Source organism: Erinaceus europaeus, chromosome 13 (genome assembly GCF_950295315.1).
Source record: "Erinaceus europaeus chromosome 13, mEriEur2.1, whole genome shotgun sequence".
Lineage (NCBI taxonomy): Eukaryota > Metazoa > Chordata > Mammalia > Eulipotyphla > Erinaceidae > Erinaceus > Erinaceus europaeus.
In genome coordinates this window covers 99,374,563-99,393,710 of record NC_080174.1, presented here as the reverse complement: position 1 = coordinate 99,393,710, position 19,148 = coordinate 99,374,563, and the positions used below count along the sequence as shown (strand labels likewise).

The window sequence follows — 19,148 nt, the reverse complement described above, 5'->3', positions numbered from 1 at the left end:
TTGCCCTTGTTGTTTTATCGTTGTAGTTATTATTGTTGTCACTGTTGTTGGATAGGACAGAGAGAAATGGAGAAAGGAGGGGGAGAGAAAGACAGACACCTGCAGACCTGCTTCACCGCCTGTGAAGTGACTCCCCTGCAGGTGGGGAGCCGGGAGCTCGAACTGGGATCCTTACACCAGTCCTTGCGCATTGAGTCACATGTGCCCACTGCGCTACTGCCCAACTCCCAATAAATGAAGTTTTTAAACAGTAAAGCTCTAGGCTTAAACACGAATCATACCTGTTCTCTTCTGCTTCAGATATGTTGTTTATGTCTCACGTCTTTCCTCCTTTACAGAGATCATACAGCAAGGAATTGTTCGAAGAAGTGATCTCGAAGATGCGGAAGGCAGGCATCAAGTCCACAATAGCCATAGAGAAGTTCAGACTCCTTGCTGAGAAGGTGGAGGAAATCGTGGCCAAGAATGCACGGGCAGAGATGGACTACAGCAATGCCCCGGACGAGTTCAGAGGCAAGTGAGCCCCCGGCGCATGCGCGCGGACCCGGCTCTCTCCTGGCCGGTTCTGGTGGCCGTGTGAGACCTGCCTGCATCTAGTTCGCATTGTGCAAGGGGACGCTTAGCCTGACCGAAGGCAAGGCCGGCCTGCCGGTGTGAGTGGGGGGACACGCTCTCCAGGAGCTGGGGCAGTGCTGGCCTGGCGCCCTCCTCTGCTCAGGGGCTCTGGCCACGTCCTTCCCTCCCTGCAGCTGCGGACAGAAGCGACTTTCCTCTCTTTCCACAGAAGGCGACCTCTGTGCCTGCCCCCGGCTTCTCTCTGCTCCGCCTCTCGCTTGCTGTTCTGACGGATGTGTTTCGTGCTGATGGGGGTTCAGTCTTCTTTTCTTTTTAACTTTTTTAAAATTTTATTTATTCCCCTTTTTTGCCCTTGTTTTATTGTTGTTTTTATTGATGTCAGCGTTGTTGGATAGGACAGAGAAAATGGAGAGGAGAGGGGGAGAGAAAGAGAGACACCTGCAGACCTGCTTCACCGCCTGCAGGTGGGGAGCCGGGGGCTTGAACCGGGATCCTTACACTGGTCCTTGCGCCTTGCTCCACATGCGCTAAACCCGCTGAACTCAAAGGAGCCCAGCTCCTTTGACTCTTGCTTTCTTTCCTACGTTGAGACTCTTACTGGAACAGGCTTTGCTTTTCCCTGCAGACCCCCTGATGGATACCCTGATGACTGACCCTGTGCGGCTGCCCTCGGGCACAATCATGGATCGATCCATCATCCTGCGGCACCTACTGAACTCCCCCACGGACCCCTTCAACCGACAGACGCTGACAGAGAGCATGCTGGAGCCAGGTAGACACGGGGTGGACAGACTGACAGAGAGCATGCTGGGGCCAGGTAGACACGGGGTGGACAGACTGACAGAGAGCATGCTGGGGCCAGGTAGACACGGGGTGGACAGACTGACAGAGAGCATGCTGGGGCCAGGTAGGCACAGGGCGGACAGATGCTGACAGAGAGCATGCTGGGGCCAGGTAGGCACAGGGCGGACAGATGCTGACAGAGAGCATGCTGGGGCCAGGTAGGCACGGGGCGGACAGACGCTGACAGAGAGCATGCTGGGGCCAGGTAGACACGGGGCGGACAGATGCTGACAGAGAGCATGCTGGGGCCAGGTAGGCACGGGGCGGACAGACTGACAGCATGCTGGGGCCAGGTAGACACGGGGTGGACAGACTGACAGAGAGCATGCTGGGGCCAGGTAGGCACGGGGCGGACAGACTGACAGAGAGCATGCTGGGGCCAGGTAGGCACGGGGTGGACAGACGCTGACAGAGAGCATGCTGGGGCCAGGTAGACACAGGGTGGACAGACTGACAGAGAGCATGCTGGGGCCAGGTAGACACGGGGCGGACAGACTGACAGAGAGCATGCTGGGACCAGGTAGGCACAGGGCAGACAGATGCTGACAGAGAGCATGCTGGGGCCAGGTAGGCATGGGGTGGAGCAGGAGGCAGATTTGTCACCGGCAGAACTGCCGTGGTGGCACTTACCCAGAAGGCCATCCTGTCCACGGCAGAAGCCGGAGCCTGCCTGCCTGCCTGCCTGCTGTTGCTGCCACCGGTGCCCATGGGACTCGGTGTCGGCACTGTCGGGCCCCCTCTCGGGCAGCCTGTACTTCCTTTTTTCCTGATGTATGTCTATTTTACTGGCTAGGACAAAGAGACATTGGGAGTAGAGGGGAGACCAAGGGACAGAGAAAGACAGACATCTGCGGCCCTGCTTCACCACTTGTTAAGCGTCTCCCGCAGGTGGGGAGTGGGGCTCGAACCCGAGTCCTTGGTTATGGTGACACGTGTGCTTAACTGGGTGTGTATCTGTTTTTATGAGAGACACTAGAGCACTGTTCTATCCGGAACCTACAGCCCTGTGCGTGAAAGGTGTGCACTCTGCCCTCTGAGCCACGTCCCGAGCCACCCAGCTCCATTTCGGTTCTGGCCTTCAGCTCAGAGTGGGAGTGGCGGCCCTCTCTTTTCCTCCCATTCCATCTGACCGCAGGCGGCATTTGCAGAAGCGCCTTCGCCGTGGGCACTTAGCCTCTCCTTTCCTCCCACAGTGCCGGAGCTGAAGGAGCAGATTCAAGCCTGGATGCGAGAGAAGCAGAACGGCGACCATTAGGCCACCCGGCCCTCCCTCTGCTGGAAGCGCCACCGGCAGCAAGGCAGCCCGGCAGCCCCGGGGCCAGGTGCTGCTCCGCTGCTGGACGCCAAACGGGACACCTTACACAGACCCAGAGCCACTGAGCGGCGGAGACCTGCAAGGACAGAGCGGGCGGGGAACCCCCCGTGCTTGCGTCTGAGGGACGCGGCCAGGGCTGGAGGGCGTCCGGCTGCCCTATCACGAAGCACCTGCAGACGCCGCGGACGCCTCCGTTGGGGCCTTGGCCACGCAGGGCTTCTACTGCTTGATGGCGACTGGGTCTGGGCAGCTTCCCTTTCTTTTCTTTTTTTCCTTTTCTGAATCTAGTATCCGTTGATCTCATTGTGATTAGACAGACTCGGACATTTTGCTGCTATAGAGCCCCCCGCCCACCCCAGCCCTACTTGCACTGCTGTGGATTTTTAAGAGACGCAAACCCACAATGAACTCCCTTCCCTGCCCCTCCAGACACACCTTCTGTGAGATAACTGTGCCTGCGACAAAGTGTTAACCCTGGGATCGTATTTTTATAGCATATTCACATACTTGTTTTTTTAATTGGTGTTAGATGACATGATTAATAAAAAAAAAGGCAAGATATTTTCAGAATTTGAATTTCAGTTTTTATTTTTTGAAATATCCCTTTCATTTTTTTTTTTTTTTTTTTTTAATTCTAAGCAAAATGAAGAGAATCCTTTTGCTCTGGTCCTTGTAATAGTCTCTGCTCGGAATCCGAGGAACAGCTGAAGCAAAGGGGGTGTTGAGACACATCAGGATACACACGGCTTGGGGCTTGGGGCTTTGGGAGGGCGGCGGGGACTGGCTTTTTTAAACGCTTCATTGACGTCTGAAACCTTCATCGTTGTCCCACGAGGGTAAAGAAATTCCTCAGCCCTCGGGTCTGCGAGTGGACGGACACGCAGGGGTTGTTCTTGGGGCATCCTTGGGGCTTGGCCTTACCAAAGCGGGGGGCGGGGTGTGCACGAGGCGCAGGGCCAGCGTCTCCTGTCTGAGTGCACAGACAGACACACCCACACACGGCACACAGGTCAAACTCTGTATTACTGCTCCCTACTTGACATACTTGAAGTCTTGAATTTCCTTCGGGGTGAAAAAGGATTTGAAACCATAAAGTGTTTTGAAGAGATTAAGTCTACGATGACACGCTTTCCTTTCTCTTTTCCTTTTTCCCCCTCCACAGACAATGTCCTCTGTTCAATTACTGATGCAAACTACAATAAATGGTGATACTCATTCAGAAGGAATCTTCTTTGAGTCTCCTTTTTCTTTCTTTTTTTTTTTTTTCTGGTGAAAAACAAGGCCTGGGTTAAAACTGAAGAAAGAGAAAAGAAGCCACAGGTTTGCGCGTGGTGAATGGTCTTTCCTGGAGCCAGTTAAGAACTGCGGTTCTAAAAATAAACCTTCGTGTCTGTGTCAGCCATCTCGGGGCTGCTTGTTTCAGGAGCTGAGCTGTGTCGGTCTGGCCTGCCGTCGGCTTCTTTCCACCTCAGACTTCTCTGTGCTGACCGTCTGGTCCCGCTCGCAGGCCTGTCGCACCTCCCGTGTGAACAGCAGGCTCCCAGCCAGCGCTCAGCTGAGGCCTCGCAGTCATGACGGCTCTCTGATGTATGGGAGGCTCGCCCCAGGGTGACCTGGCAGGTGCTCAGGGGCATTGACCAGGGAGGTCACAGGGCGCCTGGGCTCGGGCCATCCCTCCTCCACCACTCAGACTACATGCTATATCACTGCCCTGAAAACAGCCCTCTGGCTCCCTGCGGCAGAACGTGTAGAGGGCACAGGTTACGGGACAACGGGCGGGGGAAGGGCTCACACTACTGCGTGTAGGGGCGTGGGTTCAAGCCCCCGGCCGCCAGTACAAGCACCGGGTGAAGGGGACGCTCCCCACAGGACAGTGCTTCCTTATCTCTCCTCTGTCTCTCTGTCTGTCTGTCACCCTGAAGAAAGAAAAGTGGAGTCTGCAGGAGTGACAGAATCGTGCAGCCTGGGAGCCCTGACAACGGGAGACGTTTGCTGACCTCTCTCCCTCTCTGTCTCCAGTAAAATGGCAAAAAAAAAATTTTTTTTAAATGGCTAGAAGTGATGGATTTGTGCCAGCACTGAGCCCTGGGGACTGGGTTTATAGCGTATCTTTTATGTGGTCCAGGAGGCAGTGCAGTGGATGAAGAGTTGGACTCTCAAGCATGAGGTCCTGAGTTGGATCCCCAGCAGCACATGCACCAGATAGATGTCTGGTTCTCTCTCTCCTATTTATCTCATTAATAAATAAATAAATCCTTCTTGGCAATCGGGCGGTAGCGCAAAGCGCAGGGACCGACTGAAGGATCCCAGTTCGAGCCCCCAGCTCCCCACCTGCAGGGGAGTCGCTTCACAGGCGGTGAAGCAGGTCTGCAGGTGTCTGTCTTTCTCTCCCCCTCTCTGTCTTCCCCTTCTCTCTCCATTTCTCTCTGTCCTATCCACAACAACAACAGCTATGACAACAATAACAATAACAACAAGGCTGCCTCCAGGAGCAGTGGATTCGTAGTGCAGGCACCGAGCCCCAGCAATAACCCTGAAGACAAAAATAAATATATTTTAATAGGTATTTTTATTATCTTTATTTATTTATTGGATAAAGACAGCCAGAAATTGAGAGGAATGGAGAGAGAGAGAGAGAGACACACACCTGCAGCCCTGCTTCACCACTTGTGAAAGCTTTCCCTCTGCAGGTGGGGAAAGGGGCTTGAACCCAGGTCCTTGCTCACTGTGACGTGTGCTCAACAACAACAGCAACAACAAAAACAGAAAAAAAAAGATGACCGCCAGGAGCAGTGGATTCATAGTGTAGGCACCGATCCCCGGCGATAACCCTGGGAAAAGAGAAAATAAAAAACATAAGAAATGCGATATTTTATGCCTGTATGAATTTTCTCCCTTCTTTTGCCTCCTGGGTTATTGCTGGGGATTGGTGCCTGTACTACGAATCCACTGCTCTTGGCATCAATTTTTCTTTTTTTTTAATTTTTATACGATAGGACGGAAAGAACTTGAGAGAGACACAGAGACACCTGCAAACCGGCTTCACCACTTGTGAAGCAACCCTCCCCTGCAGGTGGGGAGCCAGGGCTTGAACCAGGATCCTTGTGTGGGCCCTTGCGCTTTGTACTACGTGTGCATTACCAGGTGCACCACCGCCCAACCTCTGCCTGTCTGGTTTTCATAGGTTTTTTTCTTATTGCAGTGAGACTCACGTAACATACAATTCACCATTTTAAAATCTATGGCTCAGCGGCATCTCATATATTCAGTGTTTTGCAAAACCCAGCTGTCCCTAGGTTCAAATCCAGATGTGATTTGAGGGCTCAAATTCTCAAACTTAATGCTCTGTATAGGAAGCATGTGCACATTGTCCAAGAGATTGAGAGACTATAAAGAGGAAGGACTGCCCCCTCATTCTTCCACCCCAACTCTTATCTCCCCGGGGCCCTCTCTACTACCAGGTTTCCTTATCAAGACAAAGTACAGTTCTTTTTTATTTAAAAAATTATTTAGGGACCAGGCAGTGATGCACCTGGTTGAGCGCACATCCTACAATGCCAGGCCCCAGGTCAGGCCCTGGTCCCCACCGGTGGGGGGGGGGGGCTTCCTGAGCGGTGAAGCAGGGTTGCAGGTGTCTTTCTCCCTCTTTTTCCCCCTCCCCTCTCAATTTCTCTCTGTCTCTATCCAATAATAAATAATATAGAAAATAATTAATTTTTTAAATTTATTTATTTGCCTCCAGGGTTATTGCTGGGGCTTGGCACCTGCACTACAAATCCACTGCTCCTGGAGGCCATTTTTCCATTTTGTTGCTCTTGTTATTGCACTTGTTGTAGTTGTTATTGTTGTCATAGCTGTTGTTGGACAGGACAGAGAGAAATAGAGAGGAGGGGAAGACAGAGAGAGGGGGAGAGAAAGATAGACAGCTGCAGACCTGCTTCACCGCCAGTGAGGGGACTCCCCTGCAGGTGGGAGCCGGGGGCTCAAGCTGGGATCCTTAAGCCGGTCTTTGCGCTTTGCGCCACATGCGCTTAACCTGCTGTGCTGCAAATAAATCCAGCTCCCAATAAATAAGAATTTTAAGAAGAAAAAGTTATTTGTGCTGGGTAGACAGCACAATAGTTCTGCAAAAGACTCTCCTGCCTAAGGCTCTGAGGCCTCAGGTTCAATCCCCAGCACCACCATCAAGCTGGGCTCTGGTCTCTCTCTCATCCATGAAAAATAAATATTTTTTAAAATGACTTTATTTCATGAGCTAGAGGAGAGAGTGAGCAGAGGAGGGCTTGTTTAGAGCAGCTCTGACAGCATGCGGCTCTGGGAATCACACAGACCCTTTGCACATAGACCTTGAAGCCTGCTCTCTCCCTGCAGAGATGTGTCCTGTGTCACTAAGTCACCAGTGGGTGGGACTGTGGCTGACTGCAGTCAGGGTCACTTCACAGCACTCCTCGAGGCTGGGTAAACACAGCACTCTCCCAGTCAGGACTCCGTGATGGAGCCCCACCAGCACGAGCCCAGCTGGCCTCCTTTTTCTCTTCCTATCTCTTTTTTTTTTGTCGGGCTTCTGGTTGGTTTCTATCTCTAAGACAACGTGGTGACATTTGTACGACGATTGTCAACTTGTCTACTTCTCTGTGGCTTTGTCAGTGGAAGCTTTGTGTCTCCCGAGAGTCTTTTGAGAGGAACATTTCTTGAGTATAATTTCCTTTTCCCACTTTTTGTTTCATTTTTGCTTCTCTGGTGCTATGGTTGCTATTCGCCTAGAAGACTTCTTGTTGTTGTTGCCACCAGGTTTATTGCTGGGGCTCAGTGCCTGCATCCCAAGTCCTGCTCCCGGAGGCCGGATTCCCTCTTCCCACCAGCCCCACCCCCACTCAGTTTCCTTTTATTAGATAGGACAGAGATGAATTGAGAGGGAAGGGAAGACAGGCAGAGAAGGAGAGACACCGGCAGACCTGCTTCTTCTCTGCGGGGGAGCCGGGGGCTCCAACTCTGGCCCGTGAGCGTGGTCTCGTGCTGGGCGCACCACCCACCAACTCCCACCTAGTATCCTTTCCTTTCCTTCCTTTTCTTTTTCTTTTCCTTCTCAAGGTATCTTATGTATGTTTACTTTGATGAGCGAGAGCAGCAGCCAGACCAGAGCACGTCTTGGCTTTTCTCGCGTCCGCTGTGGACGCGGCGGAGCTCAGGGTCTTTTTGCAGAACCCTGACGCCGTCTCCCGGCTAGGGTGCTTGTCTTTGACTTGGCCGCCCCACTCCTTTGCTGAGGTATCATAGTTACGTGGAGAACTGTGTAAGACATGGATGTAAAGCTTAAGAAAGTATCCTACGGGAGTGAGGCGGTAGCGCAGCGGGTGAAGCGCAGGTGGCGCGAAGCACAAGGACCGGCATAAGGATCCCGGTTCGAGCCCCCAGCTCCCCACCTGCAGGGGAGTCGCTTCACAGGTGGTGAAGCAGGTCTGCAGGTGTCTGTCTCTCTCTCCCCCTCTCTGTCTTCCCCTCCTCTCTCCATTTCTCTGTCCTGTCCTATCCAACAACAACGACACCAATAACAACAACAATTACAATAAAACAACAAGGGCAAGGAGAGGGAATAAATAAATAAATAAATAAATAAATAAGAAAGTATCATACTTGTGTAACTACTATTAGGCACAAGAGACACTCCCCATCTCCCAGAAAGCAATCCTCCTATGCTGCTCCCATACCCAGCCCTTGCCCAAGGCCGGAGTCATTTCATTTTATTTTGTTTTACATTCGACAGTAAATACAATAGTTTGTACATGCATCACATTTCTCAGTTGTCCACATAACAGTACAACCCCCACGAGGTCCTCTGTCATCCTTCTTGGACCTGTGTTCTCCCCACCCATCCACCCCCCAGAGTCTTTGACTTTGGTGCGATAGGCCAATTCCAGTTCAGGTTCTACTTGTGTTTTCTCTTCTGATCTTGTTTTTCAACCTCTGCCTGAGAGTGAGATCATCCCATATTCATCCTTCTGTTTCTGACTTATTTCACTCAACATGATTTCTTCAAGCTCCATCTAAGATGGGCTGAAAATGGTGAATTCATCATTTTTAATAGCTGGGTGGTATTCCATTGTGTATCCTGACCACAACTTGCAGGCCTGAGTCATTTTATTGGATAGAACAGAGAGAAACTGAGAGGGGTGGGGGAGACAGAGAGGGAGAAAGAAATATAGACACCTGTAGACCTGCTTTACTGCTTGTGAAGCAGCCCCCCTGCAGGTGGGGAGCCAGGGCTCGAACCCGGATCCTTGCAGGGTCCCTATGTGCACTTAACTGGGTGTGCCACTGCCTGGCCCCCACTGTGATGGGGGAGATAGCATACTGGCTCTGCAAAGAGACTCTCATGCCTGAGGCTCTGAGCTCCCAGGTTCAGTCTCCCACATCACACCATACGCCAGAGCTGAGCAGAGCGCTGGTTAAAAAACAAAAGAAAAAAGAAAAAAAGAAAGAAATCGGTAGTGGTCTTGGAGGTAGTGCAGTGGCTAGAGCTTATTTATTTTTGACAGCAGAGAGACACAGAGTTAAATATACACACAGAGAATGGCCAGTGCACTGCTCAGCTCTGGTTTATGATGGTGCAGGGGATTGAACCTGGGGCTTTGGAGCCCCAGGCATGAAAGTCTTTTGCATGGTCCAGGAGGTGGTCCAGTGGATAAGACGTTGAACTCTCAAGCATGAGGTCCTGAGTTCAGTCCCCAGCCATACATGTACCAGACTGATGTCTGGGTCTTTCTCTCTCTCCTATCATTCCTCATGAATAAATAAAATCTCTTTAAAAAAAAAAAAAAGGAACCATCAAAGGAAAAAAGAAGAAAGCAAGTCTTCTCCACAAGCATCACTTCTTGAAGTCTTCTGGCGAAGTTTCCCTGCTCAGTGTCGCAGCTCATTAACCCTTCTTTGTATGCGTTCTCCTATTGAACCCTGTTTTTCAGGTTCACTTTTCAAATAGCAGTTGATTCCATTATCCTTTTTTTAAAAAAATATTTTATTGACTGATTGATGAGAAAGATAGGAGGGGAGAGAGAGAAAGAACCAGACATCACTCTGGTACATGTGCTCCCGGGGCTTGACCTCAGAACCTCATGCTTGAGAGTCCAGTGCTTTATCCACTGCGCCACCTCCCGGACCACTGATTCCATTATTCTTTACCAATGGCCTTTACCTTTGGAGGTTTTCACTATGCTTATTTGTAGCTTTTGTTGCCCAGGCTGCTAACCTGTCTCTTCTATGCACCCAGAGTGTCTGGTTTCTTGTCTCTGAGCTAGGCCACAGTCTTCTCTTTCCTGGCGTGGTTACTTTCTCACCAGCACATGTCCCCTAGGGTTTCATGAGCTGCCTGGATGGCAATGACAATGTTTTGTGAGCCTCTAGCCTGCGCTCTCCTGGGGCGAGTGTCTGCTTGTGTCTGAGGCGGCACTCAGAGCTGCAGTCCCTGGCCCGAGCCCCTTTCTGAGACCACCCTGCACTCAGCAAGGCTGCGTCACTGCCTCCAGCGCCCTGCTCTCCCAGGAGCCTTGCCCCTTACGGAGTGGAGGGAGGGAAAGAAGGGGACACCGGGGTCAGGCTCCTGCCCAGAGTCAGGCTCCAGTGCCCCCAGCTCCAGGGCCAGGTCCCAGTCCCCCGAGGCCATGTGGGGAGGGGAGATGTGCCCTTCAGCTTCCTGGCCCAGGCTCCCCATCCTGAACTCTGCTGTTCCTCCTGTGCTTCTCATGCTGCTGCCTCCCCGTAGATGGTTCTGTCATCCCTCACCTGCCGGCCTGCCTCTCTGGTGGCACAGACCTCAGAATTCCGCAGAATTCTCCGGAGCCCTGCGCTGACACCCACCATCCACTCCGCTTCCATTCTCCAGAGGAAGGAGCGCTACTGAGACTCTGCTGTGCCTGCGACTCAGGACAGAGGCTCCCACCTCCCCTGCCCCCAGAGGCCCTAATGGATCTGCAGAGGATTTCACTTCAGAAACATGGGCCTAAGCTTGGCGGCACACATCTCCAACTCCCACTGGAGCCCAGGGTCAATGGAGGAGCCTTGGTGGTGTGCCTGGTGGCCTTTAAGTCCCGTCGGTCTGTATTGTGCTTCACTTTTTATGGCGGCTTTAATTATTTATACTGTTTTGTTGACAGCTAAACATGTTGGATAAATTGCTGATAATTGAAAGATAGAAAGTGGGGAGGGAGTCGGGCGGTCGCGCAGCGGGTTAAGTGCACGTGGCTCCAGGCACAAGGACAGGGGTGAGGATCCCGGTTCGAGCCCCCGGCTCCCCACCTGCAGGAGAGTCGCTTCACAGGTGTTGAAGCAGATCTGCAGGTGTCTGTCTTTCTCTTTCCCTCTCTATCCCCCTCCCTTCTCAAAATGAAAATATTTTTAAAAATCAACTCTAAAAAAATAAGTGGGGGGCACTACTGGAATGAGAAAATACATCTCTCCAAGCCTATGACACCTTGAAATCCGAGAGAGAGAGAGAGAGAGAGATGAGAAGGGAGAAGGGAGAGGGGGGAGGGGGGAGGAGGAGGGAGAGGGGAGAGGGGGAGGGGAGGGAGGGGGGAGGGAGAGGGAGAGGGGGAGGTGGTTTTCGTGGGGTGAGGCTGGTCCATTGCCCTCCAGATATGCTGACCCTGCGATCTCTCCAAATGTGGGAGGCCGGGCCGGGCCACATGATTCGTGGTGGTGGGGCACTGCGTGCACGCTCTCCCCTCAAAATAAAAAAAAAGAAAAGAAAAGAAAAGAAAAGAAAAGAAAAGCACATTAAGAATAAACAGAGTTGGGAGTCGGCGGCGGTTAAGCGCAGGTGGCGCAAAGCACAAGGATCCCGGTTCAAGTCCCCGGCTCCCCACCTGCAGGGGAGTCGCTTCACAGGCAGTGAAGCAGGTCTGCAGGTGTCTTTCTCTCTCCCCCTCTCTGTCTTCCCCTCCTCTCTCCATTTCTCTCTGTCCTATCCAACAAAGACGACATCAATAACCACAACAATGTTAAACAAGAAGGGCATCAAATGGGAAAATAAATATAATAAAAAGTACTTTAAAAAAAAAAAAAGACTAAACAGAGTTGGCTAAAAGCTCAGTGTCTGCTGTTTGCATACACACTGTGGACCCAATTGCCCAGCCTCTTCCTTTGACACTGTCTTAGGCTGTGCTCTATGGTCCTTTGAAGCCACAAGATACCCTCTCAGTCATGAAAACTCTCTTTATTTTATCACCGGGGAGTCGGGTGGTGACGCAGTGGGTTGGGCACACGTGGTGTAAAGCACAAGGACCGGCGTAAGGATCCTGGCTTGAGCCCCCAGCTCCCCACCTGCAGGGGAGTCGCTTCACAGGCGGTGAAGCAGGTCTGCAGGTGTCTGTCTTTCTCTCCCCCTCTGTCTTCCCCTCCTTTCTCCATGTCTCTCTGTCCTGTCCAGCGGTGACGACATCAATAACTGCAGTGGTAGAACAAGGACAACAAAAGGGAAAATTGTGAGGTTAGAGAAAAGCCCTGAATATTGAGAACAGCCATTAACCCGAAACCAACTGTTCCTTGTTCCGAGTAAACATGTCCACCTGGGCCCACCCTGTGATAACTATAAAAATGTGGGATGAGAAGTGATCGAGGTCGCAGACTCTCCCCTTGCGTGGCCAAGCTTAAGCTTGCTAATAAAGGCTCTTGCTATTGCATGTGTCTCTGGTCTTCTTTGCGTGAGATCGGGACTCAAACTTCTGGGCATGCCAAAAATAAATAAATAAATAAATAAATAAATATTTTTTAAAAAAGGAATATCAGATATTATTCTTTTTTTAGATTATTCTTTTTTAAAATATTTTTTAAATATTTATTTTATTTATTCCCTTTTGTTGCCTTTGTTGTTTTTTTTATTGTTGTAGTTACTATTGTTGTTGTCGTTGTTGGATAGGACAGAGAGAAATGGAGAGAGGAGGCGAAGACAGAGAGGGGGAGAGAAAGACAGACACCTGCAGACCTGCTTCACCACCTGTGAAGCGATTCCCCTGCAGGTGGGGAGCCGGGGTTTGAACCGGGATCCTTATGCTGGTCCTTGTGCTTTGCGCCACCTGCGCTTAACCCGCTGCGCTACAGCCCGACTCCCTCTTTTTTAAATATTTTATTTATTTATTAATGAGAAACATAGAAGGAGAGAGAAAGAGCCAGACATCACTCTGGTACATGTGCTGCCGAGGATTGAACTCAGGACCTCATGCTTGAGAGTCCGATGCTTTATCCATTGTGCCACCTCCTGGACCACAGATTATTCTTTTTTAAAACTTTTTAATATTTATTTTTTCCCTTTTTGTCGCCCTTGTTGTTTATCGTCATTGTTGTTGTTATTATTGTTGTTGTTGGATGTTGTGGTTTAGACAGGAAGGTCCAGGCAAATGTAAGAGAAGTTCTCAGCCCTTTCCGGAACGAAAGATTGAGGGGAAGTATCGTGGTGGGGGCTGGGGAAGGGAAGGAAAAATGTCTTGACAAGCTAAACAGCTTGTTGCCAAGAGTGGGATAGGAGCCTGGAGCTGCTGCCCAGTAGCCTCTTGAGCTAAGAACTAAATGTATCAGTTTTCTCTTTTTACAAATTGTATCTTCTTGTTGAAGTGCGCACAGCCGTGACTGCGATGGAGCTATGACCTAATTTCCACTGTAAAGTGTGGAAGAGAAATAATTCCTAAAATAACTCTTCTCAAGCAGAAATGTTTGGGTACAAAGAATGAATTTTGTTAATCCTCCATGACAGTGCTACAAGCTGTTGATGGAATACCAACCTCTCTTTCCCTCTCTTTCTTTCTTCCTTTCCTCCTATATTCCCTTTTGCTAGTTAGTAATCAATTTGTGTGTGTTGTATTTGCGGTGAGGGGCACAGTGCTGTTCTGAAGAGCGCGGGTTTGGTGTCAAATGTTGACAGCTTGGAATTCTGACTCTAGCACCACGTCCCCACTGTGACCCTGAGTAAAATACCTTGGGACAAGCTCGCTGTGCCTGCTACAGTAGATTAGCACAAACTGGGTAACTTAAGACAGCTGCAGTTTATTTATAATTTTTTTTTTACTTCAGGAGATAAGGAGAAGAGGAGAGGCTAAGAATGGAACTTGGGACTTCATTCTTGCAAGTCCAAAGCTTGACCTGGTGCAACTCCCTCAGCTGCTGAAACAGCAGCATTTCAGTCTCACATTTCCGGAGGTCAGAGGTCCAGTGTGAGTGGGCAGGAGGAGCAAAGTGTCAATGAGCCGGAACACAGTCTGTGGTGCCGGGGGATTCGCTTCCTCTATTCCTGGTGGGCACCTGTGTCCTCAGCTTGTGTCTGCCTCCTTCTGCTTACGGACTCAGATTCCAAACCGCTTTCCTCTCACAACGAAACCCCCACTTACACCTGTACCCCCTTTGCTAACTCAGGGAAGATAACGTCTAGGTCAAGTAGCTGATTTTACAGTCAGAAAGATGACCTTGGTGGACTCAGCCGCTGGAACACTGCAGACTGCTGATGGACTTGGTTTTACCCACCAGGACAGCGTGACTTGTCTAAACCCAAATTTTCATCCACAAAGTCCCATTTCCATCTAAGGTACTACTCATGGGTCCTGTGGGTCAAGTCCTGCTAGAGTCAGGACTTAAACAGTGTACATTTTAACTATCTTCTGGGCTTTGCATTAACAAGAACTTTTTTTTTAGACAAGGTGATGATGCGGCAGCAAAACCATATGGAACTTAAGTGTGCGCTCACAGACTTAATTCCCGGCACAGCCCTGCACACAAAAACATATGGAACTTGAGTGTGCGCTCACAGACTTAATTCCCGGCACAGCCCTGCACACAGGAGACAGGTGCTTTGGTTAAAAATATGAAATAAAGAGTGGGAGTCGGGCGGTAGCGCAGAGGGTTAAGCGCAGGTGGCGCAAAAGGCAAGGACCAGAGTAAGGATCCCGGTTCGAGCCCCCGGCTCCCCACCTGCAGGGGAGTCGCTTCACAGGCGGTGAAGCAGGTCTGCAGGTGTCTGTCTTTCTCTCCCCCTCTCTGTCTTCCCCTCCTCTCTCCATTTCTCTCTGTCCTACCCAACAACGATGACATCAATAACAACAACAATAATAACTACAACAATAAAATAACAAGGGCAGCAAAAGGGAATAAATAAATATTAAAATATAATTTAAAATATGAATAAAGAGAAGAACGAAAAAGTTTTCACTTGGAAGAATCTATTTTATGGGACTATTGTGTGACTCCAGTAAGATCAAATAATGTCAAGTCCTTAATATAGTTTGTTATTGGCTTGATAAACTCCAGCTGCTCTTCTTCTTCTTCTAGCGTTTGCCCTTCTTCCGTAGCCAGTCAACAGTGTCAGGTTGAGCCTGATTGTTGTTTTCGACGGGCTGGCTTCACGGGTGGGTAACAGACGACCCGGGACTCATGGCTGGGTTGTAGGCAGTATCTCTTTATTCATGCAGGATGCAGCGCGATCTATACCAAGCTAAGCTAAACTCAAAACTACAAACAATCTTGTCCTTATAAATATACTAGCCCAGCAGGGTGGGAACAGAGAGGGTGGAGAGAAAAGTGACTGGTGAAAATCAGGGTATGACAAGGAGAGGGAGCGGAGCAAAAACATATCATGAACCAGTGGGGATTGAACCAATACCCTGCAGTGGTTATGTAAATAGAATACAGTAGTTATGTAAACAGAATGCAGTATTAAGCAGGGGGGATTTAAACCAAATGAAACAGAAGGGGTTTTTAGAAGCATACCAACACCTGATGTAAAGTTTCGAGACCTCCTTTGAATCTGGAGAGGTGGCAGTCGTTGACTATGTGGGTCATAGTCTTGTCTGGAGCCGCAGGGGCAGTTCGGGTCATCTCTGGCTCCCCAGCAATGGAACATAGCGGCTCACCGGCCATGGCCTGTTCGATAGCGATTGAGGAGGGCCCAATCATAACATGCTAGGTCAAAGCCGGGTTGACGCTCGCAGGGGTCTGTGATGAGGTGTTTGTTCTTTACCTCAGCTGACTGCCAGCTCTGTTTCCAAGAGTCTGGAACAGAGAAGTTCAGTGTAGGCGTAGGGGACCAGATTGGGTGACGAGACATCAAGCGTTGGACAGGGTGGGCGAAGATATCCGCGTATATTGGCAGGTCCGGTCGAGTGTAGACGTGGGAAATGAACTTAGATGATGCCGCATCCCGACGAATATCTGGCAGGGCGATGTTGCTAAGAACTGGCAGCCATGGAACCGGGGTGGAATGGATGGTTCCAGAAATTATCCTCATGGAGGAATATAATTTGGAATCAACCAAGTGGACATGGGGGCTACGGAACCATACTGGGGCACAGTATTCTGCAGTGGAATAGCATAATGCCAGAGATGATGTGGAAGTGTGGAAGCGCTCACGCCCCATGAGGAGCTGGCCAGTCTTGCAATGATGTGATTCCTCGCGCCCACCTTTGCTGCAGTTTTTATGAGATGTTCATGAAATGACAGGGTGCGATCGAGAGTGACGCCAAGATAGACTGGCTGGGCTTCATGCCGGATTCTCGTATCGCCAAGCTGCACATTAAGCTCACGCGAGGCCGAGGCATGGTGTAGATGGAAAACAGATGATACCGTTTTTTGCAGTGCTAGGGATTAGTCGCCATTTTTTACAGTCATCAGATATCAGAGACATGTCTTTCGTGAGTGTTTCCTCGAGGATATCGAACTTGGATGCCTGAGTTGCACAGCAGATGTCATCGGCGTAGATGAACTTCCTTGAAGAAGTTTCTGGGAGGTCACTGATGTAAATATTAAATAGCGTAGGAGCCAGAACAGAGCCCTGGGGGAGGCCACTTGAGACAAGTCTCCATCTGCTAGACTTGTCACCCAGATGCACCCGGAATCTTCTGTTTTGGAGAAGAAACGATATAGTGTTGGCCACCCATGGAGGCAGGCATCTTGAGATCTTGACTAGGAGACCACGGTGCCAGACTGTGTCATAGGCTGCTGTGAGATCAACAGAGACAGCACCCGTCTTTAAATTCTTCTGGAATCCATTTTCAATGTAAGTTGAGAGGGCCAGGGCTTGTTCGCAGGTAGATCTTCCTGGGCGGAAACCAGCTTGGGCGGGTGATAGGAATTTCTCTGTAAGAGGAGAAATACATGACAGAAGCAGCCTCTCAAGGAGTTTGTAACACACGGAGAGGAGAGAAATTGGTCTATAGCTGGCGGCCAGTGTTGGGTCTTTCTTTGGTTTCAAAACTGCTATAATCTTCGCATGACGCCAAATTTTGGGCATAGACTCAGATTCCAAGATGTGGGACAGGAATGAAGCGGGCCACTTCTTTGCCGCGGGGCCCAAGTTAAGAATGAGTTCTGGGGTGATGTTATCATAGCCAGCAGCCGTTCCCGGTTTAACCCTCTTCAAAGAGTCTTCCAGTTCAGACAGTGTAAAGGGAGAGAGTTTTGGAGATGAAAAAGATAAACGGAAGTGGGATGACCACTCATGGGAAATTTCTCTTTTCCAGACTGGGTCGATCTTAGCACGTCCAACTTGAGTTAGGTGACTGGCCACTGAGTTTGGAGATACGGGAGGATGGGAGACGGGAGGGGGTTGGCTACCGGCACCCAGACTATGAAGAAGCTTCATAGTCTAATCACCATCATTTAAATTCTGCCTCTCACAAAGGAAGAAAGGCCCAGTAAGTGCAGAAATGAGAGGTGAGGACTGAGCAGAAATGAGAGAGGAGGACTGAGCAGATAAGAGAGGGGAGGACTGGGCAGAAATGAGAGGGGAGGACTGAGCAGAAATGAGAGAGGAGGACTGAGCAGAAATGAGAGAGGAGGACTGAACAGATAAGAGAGGGGAGGACTGGGCAGAAATGAGAGGGGAGGACTGAGCAGAAAAGAGAGGGGAGGACTGAGCAGAAAAGAGAGAGAAGGACTGAGCAGAAAAGAGAGGGGAGGACTGAGCAGAAATGAGAGGGAGGACTGAGCAGAGCTTAGAGCTCTTATACTTGAGCTGCACTGTCTTTCCATCAGAGTTGAAGTCTAGAGACGCCGACTTGCCCTCAAGCCCACGACTGCTGAGGATGAGGAAATCTTTATTTGGGGGGCCAGGCAGTGGCACACCCGGTTAAGCACAAAGACCCTTGCCAGGATCTGGGTTCAAGCCCAGGCTCCCCACCTGCAGGGGGGGAAGCTTCACAAGTGGTGAAGCAGGTCTGCAGGTGTCTAAATTTCTCTCCCTCTTTATCGCCCCCCTCCTCTCATAATTTCTCTCTGTCCTGTCCAATACAATGGATAAAATGACCACCAGGAGCAGTGAATTTGTAGTGCTGGCACCGAGCCCCAGAGATAACATTGGAGGCAGGGAGGAAGGGAGGGAGGGAGGGAGAAAGAGAGAGAGAGAGAGAGAGGAGAAGAAGAAGCAAGCAATTTTATTTCATTATAGCATTAGGTGCGGTGGCTGCAATTTGCAGATGGGGCCACAGGGAATGAGTTCTGGAAGACCACTCCGGAGAGAAGCCCTGTGCCATGATGGAATGAGTTCTGGAAGTCCACTCCGGAGAGGAGCCCTGTGCCATGACTCATACTCAGGTGCACAGACACTATGTTCAGACACCCCCTGGGAGTTGCAAGAGTGTGAAGGGAAAATTCGGTGTTACTATTTCTTGTCTTATTTGTATTATTGGACAGGACAGAGAGAAACTGAGAGGGAAGGGGAAGGGAGAGAGGGAGAGAGACAGAGAGATGCCTGCAGCCCTGCTTCAGTACTCGTGAAGCTGTATTGTGTAGTCTTGTGCATCGTATCATGAGAGCTTAACCAGGTGTGCTGTCACCTGGCCCCAGCATTATCTCTTCCCATGTGAGGGGGGAACAGCCGGGCTTGGTGCTCAGGGGACCGTAGAAGGACAGAGTCAGAATGCAATCAGTCTGGAAAGGCCAGGAGTCTGCACTCCCGCCTCTTCTGCTCTTCCCGCAGAAACGTCCTCCAGCGTGAGTTGTAGATTCATGTCCGGTGGCTGTGCTCTCTGCAAGAATGACAAGGTGCAGTTTCCAGGAAGCACTGTCTGGGAACCAGAGCCATGGGCTGGCTGCTCAGGCTGCAGGGAGCCCATTTCAAACACTGTCTTCTGCCCACGTGTTCAGGGACCATCTGCTACTGGCACCACCATCCCCAGAAACCACAGTCTGGCTTCTTTAATCATAGCTTTAAGACCAAAGTTAATTGATACGTGGTTACTCCTAATTAGTAAGAATGCCTGGTTAGGGGAAAATGGAGCATGCACTGTGATTCGCAGGAGGGGAGTCAGCACAGACTATCTTTATCCGGATGAAATGATGGATTCCTGGCTTTGACTGGAGGATACAGACACACGCTGATTACAGCTGCTGTGTATATGAGAAGCCAACAGCAGATCAAACCAAATTCTGCATCACTGGG

At 50.3% G+C, this 19,148-nt stretch overlaps 1 protein-coding gene across 3 annotated transcripts in view; it reads left to right on the top strand.

Annotated features, from left to right (window-relative positions):
* UBE4B (ubiquitination factor E4B) overlaps positions 1 to 3,960 on the top strand; it is a 116,633-nt gene extending 112,673 nt beyond the window's left edge. For all 3 annotated transcript variants that reach the window (XM_007535706.3, XM_060170932.1, XM_060170931.1), the window contains 3 exons: positions 339 to 513; positions 1,202 to 1,348; positions 2,613 to 3,960. In XM_007535706.3, the coding sequence (XP_007535768.1) occupies positions 339 to 513; positions 1,202 to 1,348; positions 2,613 to 2,674 (384 nt within the window). In that variant the 3' untranslated portion in view covers positions 2,675 to 3,960. The remainder of the gene's footprint in view (positions 1 to 338; positions 514 to 1,201; positions 1,349 to 2,612) is intronic.
* Positions 3,961 to 19,148: the final 15,188 nt, after the last annotated feature.